At 39.1% G+C, this 24,154-nt stretch overlaps 1 protein-coding gene across 2 annotated transcripts in view; it reads left to right on the top strand.

The window, feature by feature from the left end:
- The first annotated feature begins 1,723 nt into the window (after positions 1-1,723).
- FGF10 (fibroblast growth factor 10) overlaps positions 1,724-24,154 on the top strand; it is a 58,474-nt gene continuing 36,043 nt past the window's right edge. Inside the window, exons 1-3 of one of the 2 annotated variants that reach the window (XM_065739959.1) lie at positions 1,724-1,790; positions 2,235-2,309; positions 2,413-2,976. In XM_065739959.1, coding sequence (XP_065596031.1) covers positions 2,640-2,976 — 337 coding nt within the window. In that variant the 5' untranslated portion in view covers positions 1,724-1,790; positions 2,235-2,309; positions 2,413-2,639. Of the gene's footprint in view, positions 1,791-1,931; positions 2,120-2,234; positions 2,310-2,412; positions 2,977-24,154 lie in introns of those variants that run through there. The other variant, XM_065739958.1, reaches the window with a different exon arrangement.

The following is a 24,154-nucleotide window of genomic DNA, read 5'->3' on the forward strand; positions in this document are numbered from 1 at the left end:
GAAAAGCCTAAGACAGAATCACTAAAAATTTTCTGACATGTTCTGCACTCAGTGCAAATACGTGCAGAATAAATACTCCAAAGAACCATAAACAACATCATAAAACATATTGATTCTAACATTAAATGGCTTCATTTTTAAGGCTGTTTAAATGTCACCCCCAGAAGCTGAGAACATAAATTTAAGAGCTAACTCTCTCCAGAATAAACACCATAATTGGAGAAAATCATTTCTAATTTCTGTTGTGAAGTTAACAATATATTTAACATCCTAATCTAATGAATCAGTCTAATTTTAGAACTATTTGTTCTTTTCTACATTTTCTGTTGTTTAAATGAAGATTGACTCCAAATGCCACATGTAATTGCATAGGCGGTTTTCCATTGCATCCCACTGATCTGCATTATTAAGCTGCCTCTATTTCACAAAAGTTCTGGTTTAATGTATCAAGCAACTCACTGTGTTTCCCCAGCAGTTCACTTCTCCACCGCCCTGTGCCCTTAGTTCCACCTACTTGCATTCCAAAACCGTTATTTTACAGTACTAAATATTGAACCAACACTCAACGTCTAGCAATGCTTGCCCATATCCTGTCAGACCTCTATCCCGCACTATGGTGTTAAAAGATAGTACATCATATGGATGATGCCTGTTAATTACTTGGAAGGCTGACAGATTGGTGAAATAGAAATATGAATCTGTCATAACATCCAGTATGTGAAATGACAAATCCATTAGGAGGGACAGAATCAAAGGAGAAAAACAACAACATATGCCTCTCCAGGAAAATAATATCTTGAAAAATTGCTTTAAAATAGCCTTGGAAGTGGAATATTCGTTTCTTTCTGGCAAAGGAAACTGCTTTAATAATAATATTAAAAAGAGAGAGCAAAACATTCAGACAGATTTTATGGGGGAAACCTTTGCCATCCCAATAAAGCCCCTTTTGCTTTGAAGTCATACGCGTGATTCAGTAAATGACTCATGTTAGTAATTAGAAAATGGCCATTTAGGGCCCCAATTTCTTTTGAGACAAGGAGGGTGAGGGTGGGGAAAGAGACACAATAAATCTTGAGAGGCTTAAAAGGAAGAGCAGGCTAAAGTGTGAACTTTTTATTTCAGCAACGGAAGTGAGAAATCAGTGATTCATTAAAGGAGGGAGAAAGACCTCCATGGAAGCTGGCAAAGAAGAAGGAAAAGGAGCTAATTATGTCTCTTCCCCTTTCTACTCTCTCCGACCAGCATATAATCTGCTCTCGCAGGGTCTGCCTGCAGCATGTACTTCTTCCCAACCTTTCCACCCAACCCCTCCTCCAGCAGGGGGGAGGGGGAGGTCTACCAGGCAACAAGCTCCAGGTGGCTTTCTGAACTGCTCCGCTGCCAAAGAAATAAAATAAAATCCCCCGCTAGAAAACAAGTTTCTTTTTTTTTTCTTTCTTTTTTTTTTTTTTTTTTTTTTTTTTTTTTTTTGCTGGCTGGTGCGGGGGGAGCCTCCCTGGAGGGGATTGGTTCAGCCTGCAAGACAGGGAAATTAGTAAGGCTTGAGTCTCCAAGCCATGCTGGTGGCCAGCACTCCGAGGAGCGGAGCGCTTTAGGAGCAATTAGCAGCGAGCCGAAAGCGGCGGCGGCTGCTGCCGCTGCAGCCTGGGAGGAAGCGAGGGCAGCTCCTGGGGCTCCCTCCGCAGCAGGCACTGCTCGCTCCAACTGCAAAAGGGTTTCAGATGTCCCACTGCTGCTTGACCTCCTGCAAATAAGGGTTGACCACCAGAGGCACATCCCACCTCTGATTTGTAATCGCTGACATTTAGGCTACAGCTTCCAACCTGTTTACAACCAAAGGGGAGGGAAAGGACGGGAAGGGAAAGGAAGAGAAGAGGGGGGTTGGGGGAAAGACAAGTGGGGATTTTCTTCCCCCTCTCTCTCTCTTTCTCTCTCTCTGGATTTTTTTTTTATTTTTATTTCTTTACTTTTTTAAATACTGTTCTGGAGAATTCAAAGCAAAACAAAGAAACTGCCTCCTCTGGGGTTGTCAGTGAGAAAGGACGAGTTGTGCAACTGGTTTGGGATTTGCAAGAGGGCGAGGGGGTGGGGATCAGAAGAAGGTGCAAAGCCACAAAGTGTGAGTGCGAGTGTGTGTGTAAAGGGGCGCCTGTGAAAAATCCCTTCGAGCACCCCTTTCTGCTGGTTGTTATTAATTGTTGTTGTTGTTCATTCTGCTGTCATCTATTTTTCAGACCTTTCTGCATCTAAGATGGTGAAGAAAGGAGTGAGGAAGAGAGCAAAATAACTACTGGGAAGTCTCAAACCAGGTTGGGGAGTGTGTGTGTATGTGGGGGGGGTGCGGGGGGGTGGGGAGGGGAAGAGAAAAAGGAAAGAGGATTAACCACAGCAACCCCCCCAAAACACCAACAGCTCTTTTTTCTGAGGGAGGACTCGAAGGATTAAAAGGCAGCAACTTCTGAGGCGATCTGTCCCCTGAGTTATGGATGTTGGTGCACTTACTTCAGGCCAGATCAGAGCTCAGAGGGATCTAACCAGAAGCAGCAACCACCGGCTCTCCACTTGCCTTTTACCAGGTTTTACCCATCCAGTATGTTTCTTTTGATAAGACATTTTCCAGCGCCCAGAGTTTCAGTACAATGTGCAAATGGATACTGACAAATGGTGCCTCAGCCTTTTCCCACCTGCCTTGTTGCTGCTTGCTGCTGCTCTTCTTGGTGTCTTCTGTGCCTGTCACCTGCCATGACCTCGGCCAGGACATGCTGTCCCCGGAGGCCACCAACTCTTCTTCTTCATCATCCTCCTCCTTCCCCTCGTCCTTCTCCTCTCCTTCCAGTGCGGGGAGACACGTGCGGAGCTACAATCACCTCCAAGGAGACGTGCGCAAGAGGAAGCTCTACTCTTACAACAAATACTTTCTCAAGATCGAGAAGAACGGCAAGGTCAGCGGCACCAAGAAGGAGAACTGCCCCTTCAGTAAGTACGGCTCCGCCGCGCTGCGGCTCCAGCGCCGTGCCCCCACCGCGGCAGCCCCGGCCCCAGCGGAGCGGGAGGGAACGGGGCAGGGGGCACGGGTGGGTGTCCGGGGTGGGCTCCTCGGGGAGCTCCCGCCGGCCCGGACCCGCAGATCTCCCCGCCTGCGTTTGTTTTGCAAACGGCTTCGCCGAGCACAGTTTGTTTCTTTGCCTGGCAGAAGAGCAAATTAGAAAGATTTGTGAGGATGTGGCGCGGAGCGTGTGCTGGGGGGGGGCATTGTCTCCCGAATATGAAAATCATTATCCCCTGTCGTTAAAGCGCCTTGACGAGAACGCTCTATTAAAACAATACACCGATTTCCCCCCACGCACGCACTCCTCCCCGCGCCGCACCGGGGCCGTCCGCCCCGCGCTCCCCCCCCGGGCAGGGGCTCCTCGGGCGGCAGCGCCGGAGCGCTGCATGGCGAGCGGCTGCGGCGGGACCGCGCGGACCTCACACGCATCTCATTGTGGGTCTCTGCTCAGAGAGAAACGGTTTCAAAGTAAAAGTCGTGCTGCTGTTCCCATGGCTGTGCTCTCGAGATTTTCTGTGGGGCTAATTAGGCTTTTAGCCATAGCGTGCTTTTGGTAATGTGTTTCTGGCTGTCAGTGCTGGAAATGTAACCTTTATTCGGTTTTCTTGCCTGTGCAGTCTCAAACTGAAGCAACTGTAGTAAATCACAATATATTGCATTGTAACTCTTTAAGTGACTGCACCCCGCTACAGGAGCGTGCTGGAGAAGTCAGCTCTCTTATGCAAGCGTTGGGCTCTGGTGGTGGAGCACCGCTCCTCGGTTCTGGGGTTGTTCTTCATAAATCCGGAGAAACCGGGGGATAAATCTCCTGTTAAATTAAAACAACCTGAAGAGGCTTAAGTAGCTCTCTTGCTAACTAATGTGTCAAGTACAGTGTAATTCAGCAGGTTGCCCTTCTGAGTGACAGACTTTACAGTCAATTCTGCTGTTTCTATTAAATACCCATAATGTAGGCATAGAAGTAAGGAAAGGGCTGATGTATCATATGTCACTGCTTCATTTGCTCCACCTTGCAACTTTCTGTTTCATCGTGTGCTTAATGTTTTTGAATGCTTTAGATGTCAAGGCAGCTGCGTCTTGCCAACTCCCTTTTGTATTTCATAGAAAGCCGAGTTCTTTAAAAACTGCTGCGTTGAGGGCTTTGACAAATTTATTTAGAATCATTTTTTTTTTACCACTGTGTTTCTTAGATCAGTTGCTTTTTAGAGGACAGTGCGATTCTTTCCAGTTTGGGATTCTGAAAGCTTTGTGTGCATCTCTCTGCAAACACAAAGCCATGCTGTGTAGAACACTGCTGCAGCACAGTCTGTGAGGAGCCCAGCCTGACAACAGTGTGTTCAGAGAGGAAAATGTTCGTCTGAGCAGGCACACTGAACCAGCAGAGCTGTTCAGTGCGTAAAGCTGCATTCATGCATGAGTTTCTGTGAGATCTCACCAGTAGGTGAGAGGGGAAACGAGGGAGAATAAACTAAAATGCACGTGTACATCTTTCTGTTTTCAGTCTACATGCAAGAATGGCTCTGTGTAACTGTGAGGTATGGCTGGATTTCCTAGTTTCCAGTCAATGCATCAGAAAGAGAATTGACTGTCTTGGAGCTTCATGGTTATTTTTTCCACATTGCTGACAGAGAGAAGAATGTATTCCATATAAATGCAAATGAATCGCTGTGTTATATGTAGTTGTATTCCATTGCTCAAGTTTATATGCAGTGAAGAAAGGACTCCTATCATCCTGAAGGATTGGTCTTTGATCAACCCATTCTATGATTCTAAAGCATGCAACTAGCTAACCCTACTTGTACCAAATTGTGTATTGATATACTTGAGCACAGAACAATTAGGTTCTTGCTAGCAGAAGACAGGTCAGTGGTATCTTACTCTTTTATTACTTACATAATTTCAAACTGCAAATTATTGTTTTCTGTAAAAGCACACAGACTGAGGCCCCTACTGTGCCTAAATTTCAAGGATGTCTGTGCAGCAAAATGTTGCAAGTGACTCAAAATCTCTACCTTTCATCGCTTCCTGTAACTGACTGAGAAAGGAGGCCGTGTAATCAGAATGCTGCCACAACTGCCAGCTGGTCTGATTCCATGCAAATATGTGGTATCATTAAAGTAGCCTAAAATGTGGGATTACATGTGAACAAACTTCTGCCATGCATAAAGGGTTGGCCAGGCAGCTCCCTGAGCTGGAGCCTACTTGGTGTCAAAGGCTATATAATCCCAAATAGGCGCTCCTCCTTCAGTACCACACTTTCCTAGGCTCATAATAGTGACTACTGGAACACAAGCCCATGTTTGAAATTTAATTTGGGGGCTGATTTTCTCATACGCTAATGCTTAGAATCCATTTATGCTGACATGAAACCTTATCTGCAGTGCTCTAAGATCATGATATGTTGTGTAATTAGACAACAGCTTTCATGGCTGCCTGCCAGTTAAGCACTGTCAAGTAAGAACAGTTGGAGAAAATCAGAATAAACACAGAATTTAGTCCTCAGTCTTTAAAATGGGTCAAGAAGCATCCATAGCTTAGCTGTGCTAGTACTGTGTAGAGTACACTAAATAAAAGTTTACTTTGGCAGATGCTTTGCAACTTGATTGCCTGGAACTCTTCCATCAGCCTTTCTCTACCTATAGGGCAGTGGGAACAGAGGTGTCTGCTGACAGTGCTGTCAGGAGGCTGAAGTCCCTCACCCATTTTTGTTGGGGACATCTGCATGACTGAACAGGGGCAGCTGTACTGCTTTCTGGAGATTAAAGTAATATGCTCTAGTGAGTAATCAAAATGCTTTTGCTGCAACTTGACATCTGGGATGACCAACAGTATCTTTATCCTTACTTAAAAATAGAGAGAGAACTCTGTGTGTGCAGATTCAGATCTTCCCTGCACCGAGAAAAAGGGAGGAAGTCTTTGGGGTTGAAGGCCAGCAGGCATTGGGGCTGCATGACATAAACCAGCACAGGAAAACTTGAACATATTTTTGAGTAATATGCTATTTTTAAATGACGTTCAAGGCAACTATAAGCAGTGCTACGAAGCTGATGACCTTCCCATTTACAGCTCAGACCTTAGTCGAAGAATGGTAACGCAGTATGTGATGCTTAATTAACAGCAGCTGACCTGCAGTCTGTAGCGGGAGTTGTGCCGGAGCAAGGACTGCAGGACGAGGCCGTTAGGGTGGTGTGTGTAGGGAGCAGAGGCTGTGTCACCGAGGCTGCATCTTTATGGGAAGGATTGCCGGAGCGGTTCCTGTGGACCAAGCGGTGCTATGCAAAGTCTACGGTAGGTGGCGGCACAGCCACTGCCTGGTGTCGCCTCTGCTGGACGAGGTGGGAGAGAAGGGTTTGGGTCCTCAGCTCCGTGTGCTGATTTAGCTCAAGCAAAGCTAGAAGGGCTTACGCCACCTGACAGCTTTTTAATTGGCGCTCAGAGCTTCCAAAATGGATTAATCCAAACAGTGCAAAGACACTGCAAGTGCAGAGTAAGAGCGTTCCCAGGGAGAGATAGCATGAAATAATTAAGTTCTGCTCACAGACTAATCCGTTCCAGGCTTTTTCTCTGAATACGCAATTATCTTTTATATATGGCTTTAGGATCTCCTGACATTCCTGATAGTCTTTGGTTTTGCTTTAGTCATTGTGTTTGGGTCAGCAACATAATGAATAATGGCTAAAAATAGCAGAGCCATGCTCTGCACCCCCAAAAATCATAGATAGACATTCTAAATACTAAAAATGCTGATCACTGTTGGAGGCTTTAAGGGTGCATGATGTATAAAAACACAAAAGAACACACTTGTGCAAATAATGGATTACATACAGATAGCTTTAAAAGTGTTCTGATTAAACATACCCAACTTGATGGTCAGGTTTTATTTTGGTATACCTTAAACTTTTGTAGGTACATTAACCTTGGATGTGCAGCTCGAAGCAGATTAGATTACTCAGTAAAATATGTTATTTTCCTACCGCAGTTGATCAAGTTGTATGGTGTTATTACTGTTTCCAAATTGATGTGAGAACTTCTCTTCATTTTTTTTCTAAAGAAGGGTTAGTAGATATATGTATTGTTACTTTACTTTATTTAGAGATACTTCATTTTGCTATGAATTAAAAGTAGGAAATAGTACTGTCTCACTGAAGTAGATTAAATCCTGGTGATTTTAGTGCTATTTTTTTTTTTTGTTTGTTTCTAAATGTGAAATCTAAATTCTTATGGAGCCAATTTCTCAATTTAAGTCTCTTTCTTTTTTTCCCCCACAGAACTCAGTTACAAAATTTATGACTGGCAGTGTGCAACCTTAGACACTTACGATTTATGAATGTGGAAAGAACTGTACTATTTAATGTCTACATGACACTCTCCTGTTACCCTTGCTGCATTCCTACCTTGTGGACCCTCCATGCTGATGCTGTAGCCCTATCATAAATCTGTTCAAAATACACAGGTGTAAGAAGGCTTTTTATCTTCATAAATCTAACCTGTAGCCACGTGGCAAAAAATAAAAGAGTTAGGGGCAGTGGAAATTTGTTCTTAAAACTGTGGAAGAGTTAGAGCAAGAGGCGTGGCTCAGAGATACAGTGCTGCTGTTCTGGTGGAGGCATTCTCAGGTATGGCACAGTCAGAACATCCCTTGAAGGTGGCATTAGCTCAGTGAGCTCCCTAGAATGTGCTCATGCTTTTGAAACATCTTGGATGCATTCACTCATAGGATAAGATACTCTGTTTTGAAATAAAGTATTTTAAGATGACTTTCAGATGTTTTTGAGCTGTGAGTTTCAATAGAGGCCTTTTCCCTTCACATGGGAGTTCAGTCAGATTCTGCAATAGGGAAGTTTTCATTTCATCCGCAGAAACTTTCATTTTGGAAAAGAAAATAACCTCCTATTAGAAAGTCTTGTTTGCCTATGTCTTAAGTTAAGGGTAGCAGGTCCTTGGGTGAACACAAAGCAGTATCTTCTCTCACAGACGTTGCTTCATATTTTCTCTGAGTGATTAACATAATCCCATATGGAAGGTTCTTAATAGGAGAAAAACAAACTTTTATAATGAATATTATACATTTATTCATAAATCTGAAATTCAGAATGATAGCAATAGTGTCAGCAGAGCAGAGAAACATTTCAGTAAACTTTGGGTTCATTACAATACTTTTTTTCATGGCTTGTTTTTATTTTTCTCGTTTTTCAGAAAAGTTTTCTGAATCAAACTCTTGGGGTTCTTTCTTCACCAAATATTTCAGTTTGCACATCTCAAACAGTTGCTGAAATTGCTTGCAGTTGCTGTAAAATACTGAACCTTATATTCTGGGCTTTCTCATCTAGAAACTTCTGACGCTTTCTGCAGCAGAAGTGGTTTGAACATTCTTCAGCATTAACAGACAACATCAGATAGATTAGACTATTTGGAGAAGTAAGCATTGCTTGCTTTGGAGCCTGAAAAATAAATTAGCAGATCAGAAGTGAAGGATGCATGTAGTAATGTGGGCACATGTATTATCTTGATAGGTATAGTAGTACTGGTACTCTAAAGGCATATACTTTCAGATTTTCCTTCTTCTGCTTCAGTAACTTATTCTCAATAACTTATATTCGTGCAATACTTACATCTCACATCCTTCATTGTTCACATATTTTGAATACGAAGAAGTACTTATTGATAATTGCAACCACTGGTCTTCTGAACTGAAAAGATTCTTTTCTAGCAGTATTATTGGCCTTTGTTGCTAGAGCCAATTTGTTGTAGAACGTCTCTGTTGGTTACAACACAGTAAAAATGAGACAGGAAACTGTTACATGAAGTTTTGAAAAGTTAGCCTGGGAAAGCTCTCTGTTTTTATGAAGAAAATGAAAAGCTTTAGGGAGAGGAGTGAGGAGGAAGTGGCTTACTTTTTAATCACTGGATGGATATTAAAACTGAATTCATTAGCTGAATGGATTATTAAAACTGATTGTGCTACTTTGTGAGTACAGTGCAACAAAGGAAAGTTGCAAGAGAAAGAAAGGTTTGCGAGTGAGCCAGGTCACACACTAAATAATGGCTTTAAAGGCACTCTTTGCTTTTAAATTAGGTCACTTATGTTCTTTCTTTGAACATTCAGTTCTAATTGCAACAGTAAATCAATGAATACACTCAAAGTAGATTCCCATGTAAGGTGGACAACTGGACAGTGCCTTTTTACTGCTACCAACACGTGCATCCAATTACTGGGTTGATATACTCACAGTGTCAGCTGTAAAGCATTCCCCTATTTTATAGTCAGCCTGAAGAATTATTAGCCTGTCCCCTTTCACATTTACCTCTAAATAATCTGTCAGTAGTGTATATCTTCTACAGTTAAAAAGGAATTTTCACACGCACTGAGGCTGACTTTCCAGAAAAAGGAAATGTTGAAATTACCAAAAAGTTTAATCCTTTTCCTGCTCTCCCTATGATATCTGATGTTGTGCAAGAGAGGAAAATGCTACAGATACTAGGAAAATTGAATTTTATACAAAAACAAAGATGGATCTTTCGTAAAAGTTGATTTAATAAATCAGCATGATGCCTATTTCTTCAGTGGTTGAAAGTGTGAAGGACAAAGCTGGTTGTTTTTCAGGGTCAGTAATTCACCCTACAAAGGGAACAGGGGTGAAAACAGAATTCAAAGGGTCTTCCTTTTTCCATCACTGATACTAGAGGTCCGACATGTAGCATAGAAATAAATAAAATGTATGTTTTCTGTCAGGTCTCTAATGCACATCTGTGGAAGCTGCAGACTGACTGCAGTATGTAGGAACTGAGAAAGGGACACCGAAGAATTTTAGAAGCATTTAGGATGTTCTTTAACTTTAGTTAAAGGATGGTGTCAAGTGGAAGCTGGGTATAAATCAGTGATACCATGCCTACGCTAGAGTACATTAGAGCAACTCTGGAAAGGTTGACAAGAAAGAAATAAGGTCAGCACATGTCAGAAATGGAAGAAGGGAATGTCGCCTCCTATTCTGGTAGCAGTCAATTCACTGCCACTGAATCACAGAATCATAGGGTCTAAAGGGACCTCTGGAGATCATCTAGTCCAATCCCCTGCTAAAGCAGGTTCCCTACAATAGGTGAATCACACATCTCATCTCATTGCATCATCAGTTTGCTCACAGCTTGAATCTACAAAGCCACAAAATCATTAACGTGCAGGTTGACTTTGCTTACGAGTGTGTGATCAGCACTGGAGTATAAATTCTCCCCACCCTTACTTCCATTCTCTCTTCTCTAACTCTGTTCTATAGATGCTGTATGTGCTCTGGCATTGTCTTACTCAGATTATTCTCTTCCTGGGGATTAGTAACATGCTTTGCTCCTAATGTTGAAGTTATTTGCAAGTAGAAAGAGTCATCCTTGTCCTTGGAAGTATTGAAAGCAGCCACAAAAATATTTTCTTGTTAAAGAAGAAAATGCTATTTTGATCTGTTTGTTTGTTTTCTTCAGCTTTTCACTATCCTAGTACTATTTACTATGTTTATTGTGAGAAATGCAGACCTGATGGACATCAAAATATCCATAGATTTCTTAAGTGGTTTAATCTTTGGAGGTGGAATGCAGTATTTTTATGACTGATAGGTTTAATGTTATCAAGTAGGTCATATTTTTTAAGCTTATCTTTCAGTTTTGAAGTAGTTACGTAGCTACAAGCTCATATATTCACTGTTACTACAGTGACCATGAGATTGTATGCTCTAGGAGAGAATACAGAATTACAGTATTTGAAATGAAAAGCAGTTTATGAGAGTATAATTCTAATGCTGTTTTTTCAAGCATTTTTAAATTGTAGGAAATGCTGAGCTTCTTGACATTCACTGAAACAGTCTTTGACATCAGAACACATTTCATTCACTTTATATTTCCCAGATACACACTTTTCCCTGTGGATTTCTGGACGTAAAAATTGAAAGTGTTAACCATGATGACTTGGAAATACCTCTCTCATCCACAGGAAGAATCCAGTAATCTGTGGCAACTTTAACCTTAGCTGACGTCACTGTATCCTTTTCCCCTGCCTCAGGGGAAGCTGTGCAGTGCAGACAGCCCTTGTCCTGACAGCAGGACACCTTTCTTTGTCAAAACTCTAGTGATAGCATTTGAAATACAGAGATTAATAGAGTACTCACTGAGAACACATAGCTGCAGAACTAACAGTAACATGAAAAGAAGCAGCCAGAAAGAAACTGGAGCTAACCTTGTGAGCTGAGCAGTGTCTGCTTGCTGTGAGTCTACTTCAGGGTATCCGGATGCTCAGCTCTTCGTATGCTGAAAAGATAACTTCCACCCATAAGAGATACATCTAAGGTTTTGCTGCTACCATTATGAGGTATTCGATGAAGAATCTGGGAACAGCCATGTATTAACTGGAGAAGAAAGACTGCAGAAACATTGCACTGCCTGAGTGTCACCAAGTGCTCTGAGGTACAACCAGACATCCAAAACATTGCAAGCTCTTTTATCACTTTACCTTGTTCTTCCAGAAATAGCTTGGAAAGAGATTAGCATGTAAATAATGGAACAGAATTATCATGTCAGCTTTTCTACACACAGGTTAAGATACTGGGGAAGGCACATGTGCAAGTATGGCAGTAGTTATGAACATGTTCTTCTTCACAGCACAGGTGATGGAGCACTGGCACAGGCTGCACAGAGAGGTGGTGGAATCTCCTTCTCTGGAGACGTTCCAGACCCGCCTGGATGTCTACCTGTGTAGCCTGGGCTAGGGAGATGCTTTGGCAGGGGTTGGATATGATGATCTCTAGAGGTCTTTTCCAACCTCCATAATTCTGTGATGTCATGTATGTTATCTTTTATTGACAGGAGAGCATCACCTCTGCTTCCAAAGACTCATGAGCCCACCCAGGCAATGACTAACACTGTAGGGCAATTCATAGTTTAAACTGCTTAATGGGCCCAAACAAGATTTACTAAAGTTAGTAGTGCTACCTTCAGATTATACCCTTTCTGAAAGCCAGTGTTTGATTCAGGTAAAGGAATTTTGCTGCTTCTATTGGATTTTGTTTTGTGGGCAGCCGTAGTCAAGGAAGATTGGATGAGATGCTAAGATTACGCAGTCTGGCAGTTCCATCAATGGCAATGTTTCCTATGGCAAACATGCTGTGGGAAATACTGCAGGACAGGGGAAGGAAGACAATGCCAACACAAAATTCTGTGCTCCAGGAACTCTGCAGAGAAGTTGATCATTTGTCTCACATCTTCAAATGTCCAAATAGCCTAAGTATGGGAATTAAAACCCAACTCTGTTATATCCCATGGCATTTAGAAGTAACATTTTGGCACTTTCTTTTCTTATGTAGCACAAGCCAGTCAAGAACAGTAATTGAAAATTGATTCAAAGCTGAGGATTGTTGTATATTAAAGAGCTGCAAATCTGAACCCACTGACATTACTAAAAACAGTTTAGGATCACTGTGTGGAAGACATAAAAATTTCTACCAGTAAATGCAGTGTGTGCAATAGCTTGCTATGGGGGTTTGAATGAGGAAATGCACTTCCGTTGGGCTACATATCTTATAGAACAACTACTCATTCAAGGTTGCAACTGAAACTGTGTAAGAAAAGATCCAGCACCAGCAGTCTTTGAAGAAGCAATTACTTATACAAACTTCAGAAATTTTTGTTTAAAACAAGGCTGAAATGTATAAGGGCCAGAAAAATGACCCATGAATGTTGGAACTGAAGGTTCATATCCTTCAACACAATAGCCTAGGTATAAAGGAAGCTGTGGAATCACAAGAATCATGCTGATGGTTAAGCAACACAGAGAAGATATGTGTTTGTTTCCAAGGGAAGAAGAAGAAGAGTGAAGAATTTGGCACAATAATAGCCTGCGGGTAGTAGATCTTGAGAATGTGTAGAGACATAGAGTGTTAGTTATTGTGTAATATCAGGTCCTATATAAGATTTTTCTCCTTTGTACATAAAATTTGTACATACATTTGATTCTAATATCTCTTTGTCTCCTTGTTGCTTATAAAATCAGAATAGTAATGTTTCCTATATGGGCAAAACTGTTATGAAAACAAATTATTTGCAAAACACACCAGTTACACTGTGATAAGTGCCAGAAAGAAAGCCCACCAGGAAGTTAATAGTTCTTTTTCTTGAGAAAACTTTGCATGTAAGGAATACGAAGGGTAGTTTTGTTCTCTTCATAGAAGAGGAAACTAACTGACTTCTTAACTCCAGTAAATTTAAGTGTTTGGTTTTGCTCAGCAAAAACATAGTATTTCCCTGAAAAAGAAGTATTCTGTAGTTTCTCTTGCAAGCACTTTCAAGATTACTCAATGTATTTGTTGCATAGCAAAAAAATAAAAATAAATAATAGTAATAATAATAATGGCAAAACCTCCTAACAAACATTCTGGATGTAGGCAGAAATTGGATCTACCCTTCTGCCAAGCTGAGTTGAGACCTGGCTGTGCTGTGTGACTATTAGAATCATAAGGGGTATCAAATTTGAGTTTACTTTAAAGGTGCAAACATAAGTATATTTCAGCTCAAAGGTCTATATAATTTCCATGATTATACTTAAAGTAGCAATTTCATTTCCTTCTCCTTAACTAGGCCTAACACGTCTTGAACATGAATTTTGCCTAATAATTTTAGTATTTGGTCCTATTACATATTTCTGAGACTGCCTCAATTTCTCACAAATGTTGCCTATCCCTTGGAGTTAAGCTACTGGAATTATCTGTTTGGTTTTTTTTATTATTATAATTATTTATTTTCTTAACATTTTTATTATTGATATCTTCCCTTTGGTGTCACAGGCATTATTCTTTCAGTTTAATTTATTACAGTTACTTTTATATGTCACAAATTCTCTTTGAAATGACAGCCATCCAAGTTAAAGTCTTTTCAACTTGAGTGAAAACACATATAATGAGGCTGACACTTGGCTCATGTGGTATTAATCTGGTCTCTTGGTCATTTCTTCTGTGTCTCCTGCTGCAGTCTGCTCTGAAAAAGACATATCTGCAGCTGGGGAGTACATAAGATTAACTTCCGCCTCTCTGTGGCTTCTTGCCTCAGACCACACACCAAATAATTCCTCAAAGCATTATCCAGATTTGCTCAGAATTCACCATGCTTGCTTTATTCCTTCAGTTCTGCCACACATGTACTTGTGGACTGTGCTTGCAGCTGATTCTGCTTATGAAACAGGAAGCATTTTGCAAAGATGAGGATTTAGAGAAAAACACGATTGTAAAATATCTATAATAATTTTTCTGTGGAACTCTTTCCCATTTGGTTTTCCTGAGTTTATGAACGTACACAGTAGATCAGAAAGGTCAGCAAAAAGTAACCTTTTAGTTTTTCAACTGCACTCAGTGCATAACAAACTCCATCTAGCTTGCCAGCACAGACTGAAATCTCGTAGCTGCTGTGCCCAAAATGAAATAAATAAATAAAAAGAAACAATACTGCTTAGGTTGAAAAGGACCTTTAGTGCTGTCTGAACTATTATTTAAAGTAACGCTACAAAAAAAGTTGCTGCTCTGTTGATGGGATTGCTCTCAGCCATGGATCTCCAAGCCTTAATCACAGTGTAAAATCCTTCAAGGAGGAATCACAGATGTAAAGGGTATGAGTACACGTGCTCACACACCAGCGCAGACTCAGGAAGTGTCTGTAAGGATGAACAGGAAAAGCAGTGCATGAAAACATCTCACTACTTTCTGTTACCTTGTGGTTGGTATGATATTTTATGGCTGGGGATACCAGACACTTCTCATTGAGTCCATGTGGGGATGGGAACATATTGTTGGTGTTGGAATAAATAGCAGTCTTGCATGTTCTAACATTCACATTGTTGACTATTCAACTAAATATCTTCTAATGGTAGTTTTGGAATCTTTTTTTCTCTCAGTACTAATCATTTTCTGAGAGCCATTTTACTCTCAGATCTAATCATTTTCAGAAACAGTTCACTGTAAGACCACTAGTCACGTCACACTTCCTGCTTAGTAGTCAGTCATAAATATGTATAACCTCTTTGTTCACAGATATCTGTTATGTCCCAAGCTACGACTTTTCTGCATGAAAAACTCCTGTTGCACACTCCATGACATACTGATATTGCAAAAGTCAATTTCATGATGATGCATATAATGTAGTTCTTAAGATTAAGTTTCCTAAGAATCTCTGAAGGCTCTAATAACAGATAAGCACACTTATATTTTCAGATCTAATCCTTGGATAGCTACTGCCATGAGAACCTCCAAGGCCTGACTCTACCTGTTTTATGATATAAAACCATGATATACAACATGTAAATAAGTAGAAATCTGTATTATTGTATTATTTGAAGTCATGGGATTAATCTCTCCAGGAGCACCATAGCATATGCCTTACCCAACAGAGTATGATAAACATTTAGAGACTTGTAGGTATCTTACAGTAATCTCAAAGTTTAGTCATTTAAAGAACTTATCTATTCCTCTAGTTCCAATAAATACCTTGCTAATGAATTCTAGTTAAGATGACCTTGTAGCAGAGTATCTTGTTGGTTGGCTTGTTTTTTCTTTTTCTTTTTTTTTCTTTTTCTTTTTCTTTTTCTTTTTCTTTTTCTTTTTCTTTTTCTTTTTCTTTTTCTTTTTCTTTTTCTTTTTCTTTTTCTTTTTCTTTTTCTTTTTCTTTTTCTTTTTCTTTTTCTTTTCCTTTTCCTTTTCCTTTTCCTTTTCCTTTTCCTTTTCCTTTTCCTTTTCCTTTTCCTTTTTCTTTTTCTTTTTCTTTTTCTTTTTCTTTTTCTTTTTCTTTTTCTTTTCCTTTTCCTTTTCCTTTTCCTTTTCCTTTTCCTTTTTCTTTTTCTTTTTCTTTTTCTTTTTCTTTTTCTTTCCTTTTCCTTTTTTTTTTTTTTTTTTGCATTCCTCATCCAAACGGCAGATTTGTTTTCTGATTTTGAAGGAGAGCTTATAATCACAAGTCATATGTCACAAGCCACTAAAAGTGTCAAAATCTTACAGCAGGCCTTTGGTGGCTTGTTAATCTCTCTTCCCCCACCCACCCCCCTCCTTTTTTTTATTTTTTTTAAAGGAAACAGACTAATTCACTTAAACATAATGAGAGCCATGCCTGCTACAGCCTACTTTTTAAACAGTGTCAGTTCAAGTAAGATCTGTCTTATTTCTTCACCTCCTTTTCTTGACTCCACCAATTAAACAGAAAGATGAAAAATACAAGTTTTTATGGCAGTGCTATTTCAAATGTCAAACAACAAATGGAAGATTCCACTTTCCTATCAGAAGAATATGCAAGTATCAGGGTGCGGAAGTTTTTCTTTTACTTGGGCCCCCTCCTTCCAAATTACCATCAGCAACATGTAAAAGACAAACCTCTATGCTAAATAGAGAGACCAGATGTATGTCTAACCTCTTGCCCCCATTTTTCTAATTGGCTTCCATTAGGGACCAAAAATGAAAATAACCTCTAAACAAAAATAAGTGGGACGGTAAGGTAAACTTTTCAACTGCATTATAATTCTCTATAGAGTGACAATCTTACAAAGTCCTGTATTAGCCCAATGGGCAGTTTTACTGAAGGGATGCTTCAAAACTTGGAGCAGCAGCAGCTCGAGGTGGTTTATTTTTTGTTTTTTGTTTGTTTGTTTGTGGAAATGTAGTAGAAGAAGTTTCCTTGAGTTGCAGCAAAAATGAAAGTAACAAGTAGTAAAATACTTGTAAAAGCAAATCTATAAATACTATGCTACAGAGCTTAGGTTTGCTGTTCAATGTTAGATTTCTTCATCTCTGTAGGGATTAGCTAACCAAACCTTGAAATACAGCTGTATTATTTCCTCCTTTTCAGAAATGGAGACGGAGTCTGAGGCAGAGTATTTTAAAGACCTGGATTTTTCCTCTTTTATCTTTAGTCAAGTTTATTCCACACTAAATCCCTGGATTGATTATTCTACTCTGTTCCTAATTTTATGTTCACAATACAAAGGGTGATGTTAATGTTCTTTTTAGAAATGGGAATTAAAGAGTAACACTTAATTGTTTTGTTTTTATAGTAGATTATATCTCCAACATAATTGTATATATATGATAGAATAAATGGTGACTTTAACACTAAGTAAATATAAAGAAAGTAAAAAAGTTTACAGAAGTGATTGAAAACAGGTGATAAAAATGTCTGTGTAGAGACAGAGATCTTAGAAGTTAACTTGTCTTGATAAGAATGCTTTCAACCATTGGCTATGAGAAAATTAAAGATGTTTGAAAGCAAATTCTTCTTAATGAGCAAAGCTAGTCATTACCAATAATCCATAAACTATTCTTTGGAAGACACATTGCTGGTATCAGCTGAAGAGGGTCTGTCCATCCAAGGGCACAGTGTCTGAAAACCAACAGATTTTGTATATGGATTCTAAATTCATAATTATAATTGCTTCCTATTCACATTGTTAAGATTCTGCTGAGGAGGTAGCACTGAAGAGATGTAACTAAAGAAGCATCCAGTAACAAAAGAAAATTGCCTACAGAGAGACAGGAAAATTAGGTCTGACATTTAAAAAAAATGAAAACAACTAATAGCTGAGGCACTTAGACAACCAAGACACTGGGAAGCCTTTACCAGAAGTAGAGAAGAAGCCCTCCAGTAATTTATGATAACTCCTCTACTGGAGTTTACTAAATCTCAACAGCTATTGTGAGCAGTGCAGAATTTCCCTTATGCAAAACCACTCAGTTTAACAATTGGTTTAAATGCAAGATACTGTCTAAAGCCAAGTGTATACTGAAGCATATGGAGAGCAGCTAAGCTACATCTGGGGATGCTGGTGGACAGCTGGAGACAGAAGGCTTTTCCACCAGGGCAGGGAAGATTGTTTTCGTTCCTGCTTAAATCAGACGCAATGAAATTTCTAGGCTTCTCAGCAGCTGAGACTGAAAAGTGAGGAGAGACTCATTATGTTGTATCTAGGAAGAATTTTACAGTTGAAATTTTCAGTCCTTTGAAATGTCTGGTGTTGCCTTTGACAGAGGTGGGACACGAAAGCACATCTAGACTGGCTGCTATATGAAGTTTTTTATTCTTTAGTCACGACTCATAACAGAGTCTCTAGATTTTTTAGAAAGAAAAACTAAAGGGAGTGCTAACAGAGGTGTCATTTGTTATAAAATCACCAGAATTATTTATATTTTCAACAGAGAGGGCTAGAGTTTTGACCCTGTATCTGCGTGCACCAGTCCAGAATCTCAGTTATGCATTCCTCATATTTCTTTGAAATCAGCAAGGAAAAATAGCTTTTAAAAGTAGTAATACCACCTTAGAACCTAGTCCAGGAAAAAATATCAGTTGATTTTATGGGTTGTGCCAATCCTGGAAGAGGTTACAGATGTCAGCTTTGCACAAGGCAGAAATAGCCAAAGGAAAAGGTCAGTTGTGGGATAAAGAGGAAAAGGAAATTAAAATAGAGTTCTTTGTACTGCAGGCTGCAGAGTAACTGATGGGGAAGCAGGAGCACACTGAATTCACACGATAAACTCATCATCTTTTTTTGTCCAGCAACTACCTTGGAAATTGTCTTCTCTTTATCTGCATGAACTTCAAAGCCAAAACAGTTATATTGGAACCATTCCTACTGGATAGCTTCAGCAGACAACTTCTATGAAGCTGCAGTCTATGTACGGTATCAGCAACATCTTTAATACACCTCAAGAGCACTCCCGCATCCATCTGTTGGGCACTTCCAGATGTCCTCTCCCACCTGCAGACATCCAGTTTTCAGCAGTTCAAGAGCTGTAGGTTTGGGAGGAGTAGTTTTGTGGTTCTTGGCCTAGAGGAGGCAACTTCTGCAAAGCCATGTAACATGCAAGTAGTGAATTTATGGTAACAAAAATTTATCTGCACATCTTTCTCTGGCAGTTTTCTTGTTTTTTTGTTTCATCATCTGTTGGTAGATCTCTTTAAAAGTGTCCACAAATCAGGAAGCAGCCAGCAGTGCTGCATGGCATACTGCAGCTGAGGTGTTCTGCAGTGTGCACGGCTCCACCATGGGTAATTGGTTACACTTGGTCAGTGTGTGCATCCATTAAATAAAAATGAGTCAAGGCATCAGAATACAGGACTGGAGTGAACCTTTGAGAATCCTAGTGGAGCCCCACTTTTATCACCAGTATTTGTCATATAAATTTGTTCAGAATTTTAACAAGTTTCATTAATAACAGATAGGTTCTGCTCATGGTATGCCTTAGCTGGCTGTTACATGATCTCGTTCCTCTACATGTTACAAATAATTCTCAAAGTACATTTGTGCTATTCCTTCCACTCTTTTGCCAGCAATGTACACTGCCCCACAGCTTTCTAGAGTTTCCTACCACAATGTATACACAGAGAACTGTTATATTCTCATGCTGTTTTTCTTCTGCTAAACTTACAATGTGAGGTTCACTGCTGAAGAGACATTGCTGAATAGGTTCAGGGCTGGACATACCCTCACCACCTTTCTGCTGCTTTTGGACACAAAGGAACAAAGATACATCCATGTGGTATGCCACACTACGCATCTTGATGGATCAATATTAATCCATGTGTTGCATTCTGAAAGCAAAGCCATCTTGCTTTCCAAATATTTTTAATGTCAGTATAATAAATATCTTTTCTAGGGTTTAATTTGAAATTTTGGGGGGAGAGTGAGGTGAGGTAGTCAGTGTGTGTAGGGGGAATTCTAGCTCTGGATGGTTCGGTGTAGACACGCCTTTTTAAGATTTTATTTCCATTCTCCTAGAACTGCTACTAGAAGCCTGGTCTTAAATCTGCACACCCATACTCTAGGCCAGGTTCTGCACTCAGCGCTCAGAACATACATAAAAAATTTCTCACTGCTGCAGGAAATGAATTCTAAGAAGAAATCTAATATTGCCAAAATTAGCAAACCCCCTAGACATTTACATTTGTCATGTTGCAAATACTGCTCTCTGCCCAACAAATGAAAGAAATGTGGGCAAAAAAATTGATCTGGCTTACATTATGTTTAGCAGGGCAAAGAGTTGAAAATGTTGAAGTCCACTGTTAAGAGTGATGGTCAGGATACAACTAACGTAGGCAAAGGCAAACCATCTATTTATTACTCAGCATTTTATTCCTCTTGATTTGGCATGTGAGATTTCATTTTTAAATTCAAAAGGGGAGTATTGGCTTATGGGTGATCTGGGGGAGGAAGTAATTTTTCCTGCTTTCTGAAAGATGTTGAAATGACAAAGCATTTTCCACTCACATAATAAGCGTTATCTTAATTTTTAGAAAGTTAAATTGAAAATCAGATTGAAATCCATTATTTCTGTGAGAAAATGAAATGAACAGTCACACTTTTAAATGAAACAATGTCATAAAAATTCTATATTTAGCCTATTTCAAAATAAGGAAGAAACTGGAGAATAAGCAGATAAAAATTCAGAAGAAATTATTTGCCAGAAGTAACCAGTCTCTTCACTAAAGACAGAAAACATCTATATTATGTTTTGTACAGGGCTGTGATCATGTCCTTGGTCCAGACAGGCAGTTTGATTATGTGTAAAATTTTTAAGCTAATAGCGTTTGAGGCTTAAGGCACCAGTGTCTGTACAATTGAAAGAAGAGAGAGTTCCAGATACTCCTTAGGTGTCCTTGATTCTTAAGAATTAAGGAATAACTGAATTATAAATACCAGAAAAGTGGGGTGAATGCCACTAATGGCCCAATGCTGTCCACAAAACTCTTGGTTTCTGTGCAGAAAATTGTCTACAGGTCACTATCTCTTTGTCACACATGTAGAAGGGAAGAGACCAATCTTTTATTCCCTGACTATGCTTATTTCCTGCTCCTGACATTTTTCAGTAGTAAGACAGCAGCCATTTGTTCTGGATATAGTAAAAGCTGAGAAACCAGGACATTTTTTCAGGAAGATCTATCTCTTTTATGGTAAATTTGGTAAATTCCAAATCTTTTATGGTAAATATGGTAAATTCCAGACACATATTTGTGTCTGGAAAAGCACTTAAAAAAACCCAACAACCTTTTGTTGTTGTTGTTGTTTGTTTGTTTGTTTTTGTTTTGTTTTGTTTTGTTTTTTTCCTGGCTATGAATTTACATTTGATATAATCCATACTTGTCTCCTGCTTCTGTGTCGAGGATGGATGAGAGCAATGTGCTGGGTTTTGTTTTCTTCCAGTATTGCAGCAGACCTTTTCATGACAGTATTTCCCAATGCCTTTAGGTATAATTTCACTTGTTCCTAACATTTTAAGATAGATATATCAACCAGAGCTATTCTTAGCACTTCCCTGATGCATCAAGATGTCACAGAAGACATTTGGACTGATATATAAGACATATGGCATCTGATATATGAAGATAATGGGCACCACATGACAATTTTGTTTCTGTTTTCCTTTTCTTTTACTGTCTGCATGTCTGGCTTTAATCAGTGACTTTTCTGTGAAATGTTGCAATTGGGCCTGAGCAAGCTCTGTGCTTTTCTCAGATACAGAATTGTAGATTATAGGTGAAACAGCATTAAGAGGCTTCAGAGGTTAGTTGTGTCTGAAAGTTTCCCCATTCACATCGATTGACACTCTCAGTACACTGCATAAACAATTTAGGAGAAGCTATCATTAGCAAAGCAGCAGAGCTGCTGTTGCCCATCCCCTGCTCTATCTGCTTGAGTCTTGAAGTCTTCACACATGAATGTGTATTTTGGATTGATTAATTTATGTATTCAAATAAGAAGGTTGGTCAGCTGCACATACTGTGTGCAGATATATACAAGGACAAAGATTCCTACATACATTCAAAGTATGTAGTACCTAAACAGTCTTTTCCACCTATAAGTTCTTTTTAGCATTTTACTTCTTGAAGTACCCATTTTTTTATTTTTTTATTTTTAATACTAGCTTGAAATAATTTAGGTAGAATACAAGCTTTCTGGTAGTTGCTGGACTCATGCTTTCCAGTAATTTCTGACATTCTGTAATCACATTTTGCTAGTTTAAAACTAGTTGTTGTCTGCTCACCCATGAAAATATGTACATCCAGAAGCTAACTTTCATTGGTAAAATTGTAAAACTGATTTAACAAGAAGTGTTTTCAGGAGTGTGGTGTAAACATACTGATAAACATTGTTCTTTTAAGCATAATCCTTGTGAGTTTTCAGATAAAAACAGAAAGTAAAAGCTTTTCAAACAAGCGTTCCTGGTAACAATCATGTCCCCTTTCATGCTGTTTCATTTCAACTCGAACTTGTTGAAATCAATGATCTCCTATGTAAAATGGAGAAAGGAATGTGTAAGAGCCTACTTCCCTCCATCTCTTTTTACGATGTTTTCTTACATTCTAACAGCAATTTCCTTAATCTTTGTGAAGAGAAGAGGCAGTTTTATGCTTTGGAGTATGCAGAAACAAGTAGAGGAAGGGTTGGAAGGTCAGCCAGTGAGCTTAAAGCGTGGCAATTCACTTCTGTCTCACCTCATTCCTGCTTCTTCCGAGCAGCAATGCAATAATCTTTTACATCTGTTTGATATGGCTCATATGCTTTAAGCAACTTGGACATTGCTTGCATAGGAGCTGTCTTGAATTTGCCTATATGAGATCACTAAAAAAAAAAACCAGGACACTCAAGGAATTCTCCAGGTTGCTAGATTTAATTACCAGAATTTCTAAGGAATTCTTTTGTACTAAAAATAATTGGATCATCTTTTTATCTTATTTTTTATTTTTTAAGTGGATTAGATATAAAAAATATAATATAAAACAGCCATTACTTTGAGATATGACGTGGGACATTTTTAGCTGTCAAAATGTGCTTAGAAATGTATAACAAATGCCAGCATGATACTGTGAATTGTGAAAAGGAAAAGACACAAGTTTTGCTGTTTGCTGTTGCCAGTAAATGTCTACTTTTGTTTAGACATTATTACTACAAAAGCCAAGATAAGACTGATTTGCCAAATGTTGCATCCAACTTGGGTTTTGAATTAAAATACACATTTGCCAAAAATTATGTTTATATCATCTAGTGTGTTGTGTAATAAGAGTGTTAGGTAGTCCAGTTAATGAAATTACTGAAATTTTGCAGTAGTGTCAAATCAAATTTTGTTTTTCTAAAGAATCAGTTTGAAAATGGTTTGCTTTAGAATACAATAGTCTAAAGTGACTTTTATATTCCTTGCAAGCAATAATATGTGTTGCCAACTTCCTTTATGCACAGGTGAGATATTTCTGGTCCTAGAAGTATGCCATAGGAATATAACCTTTTAGCCTGTTGTGCATATCAAAATAAAAGCAGTTGAAGACAGACCACGGGAATTAGTGTATCTAATTATCTTCTGTCACATTAGACTGAACCTCATAATGAAAGCAGCCTTTTTCATTTTAAATCAAAACTCTATTCTAGCCAGTTTTCTTGAGGGTAAGTATCACTTAGAAGGAGAAGTTTGCAGGATCAGCTTTGGTCTCAATGAACATTGCCAAGACAATTTTAGTCTGACAAAATCTGCACACTCCAGCTTTTATGAGTTATGTTTTTTGTTTATTTTTCCATTATCAAGATGACCAGTCAGATGTTTCATAAGTAGTATTTTGATGAAGAGTGTGGCAAACAAGCTCCATTCGTCCCTTGTTTGGTTTGACACCATTCATGGATGTTAACACTAAATTAGTCATTGCCCGATCTGAGGAATTTGGGCAACTTGCTGTTTTTGTTTGTTTATTCCATTCCATCAGTAAGTAGGGTAGTGTAAGATGTATCCTGAAACAGAACGTGATATGAAATATCCATGTTGAAAAATTGCTTGTTATGTGTAACAGAAGTTAACCACTGCACCATTCTGAAATTCATGTTGATTGTGCAATGATAGACAACATATTTCTAAATTACATATCAGAAAAAAACCAGATTGAAACAAGCTAGGAATATCAAAAATTTGAAACCAGCGTTCAGCTGTCATCTAGGAAAATAGAAACAAGGTCAGTATTTGAAAACAAAGTGTATTTAAGCCAGTTTCAAATAAAGCTGCTTGAAAATCAACTGTAGTTGTAAAGGACTCATGCAATTGTTCTGATGTCAGTCTAGGTGTACAC

The sequence above is a fragment of the Cyrtonyx montezumae genome, unplaced genomic scaffold, assembly GCF_038088225.1.
Source record: "Cyrtonyx montezumae isolate F1298 unplaced genomic scaffold, pur_monq_1.0 scaffold_25, whole genome shotgun sequence".
Taxonomy (NCBI): domain Eukaryota; kingdom Metazoa; phylum Chordata; class Aves; order Galliformes; family Odontophoridae; genus Cyrtonyx; species Cyrtonyx montezumae.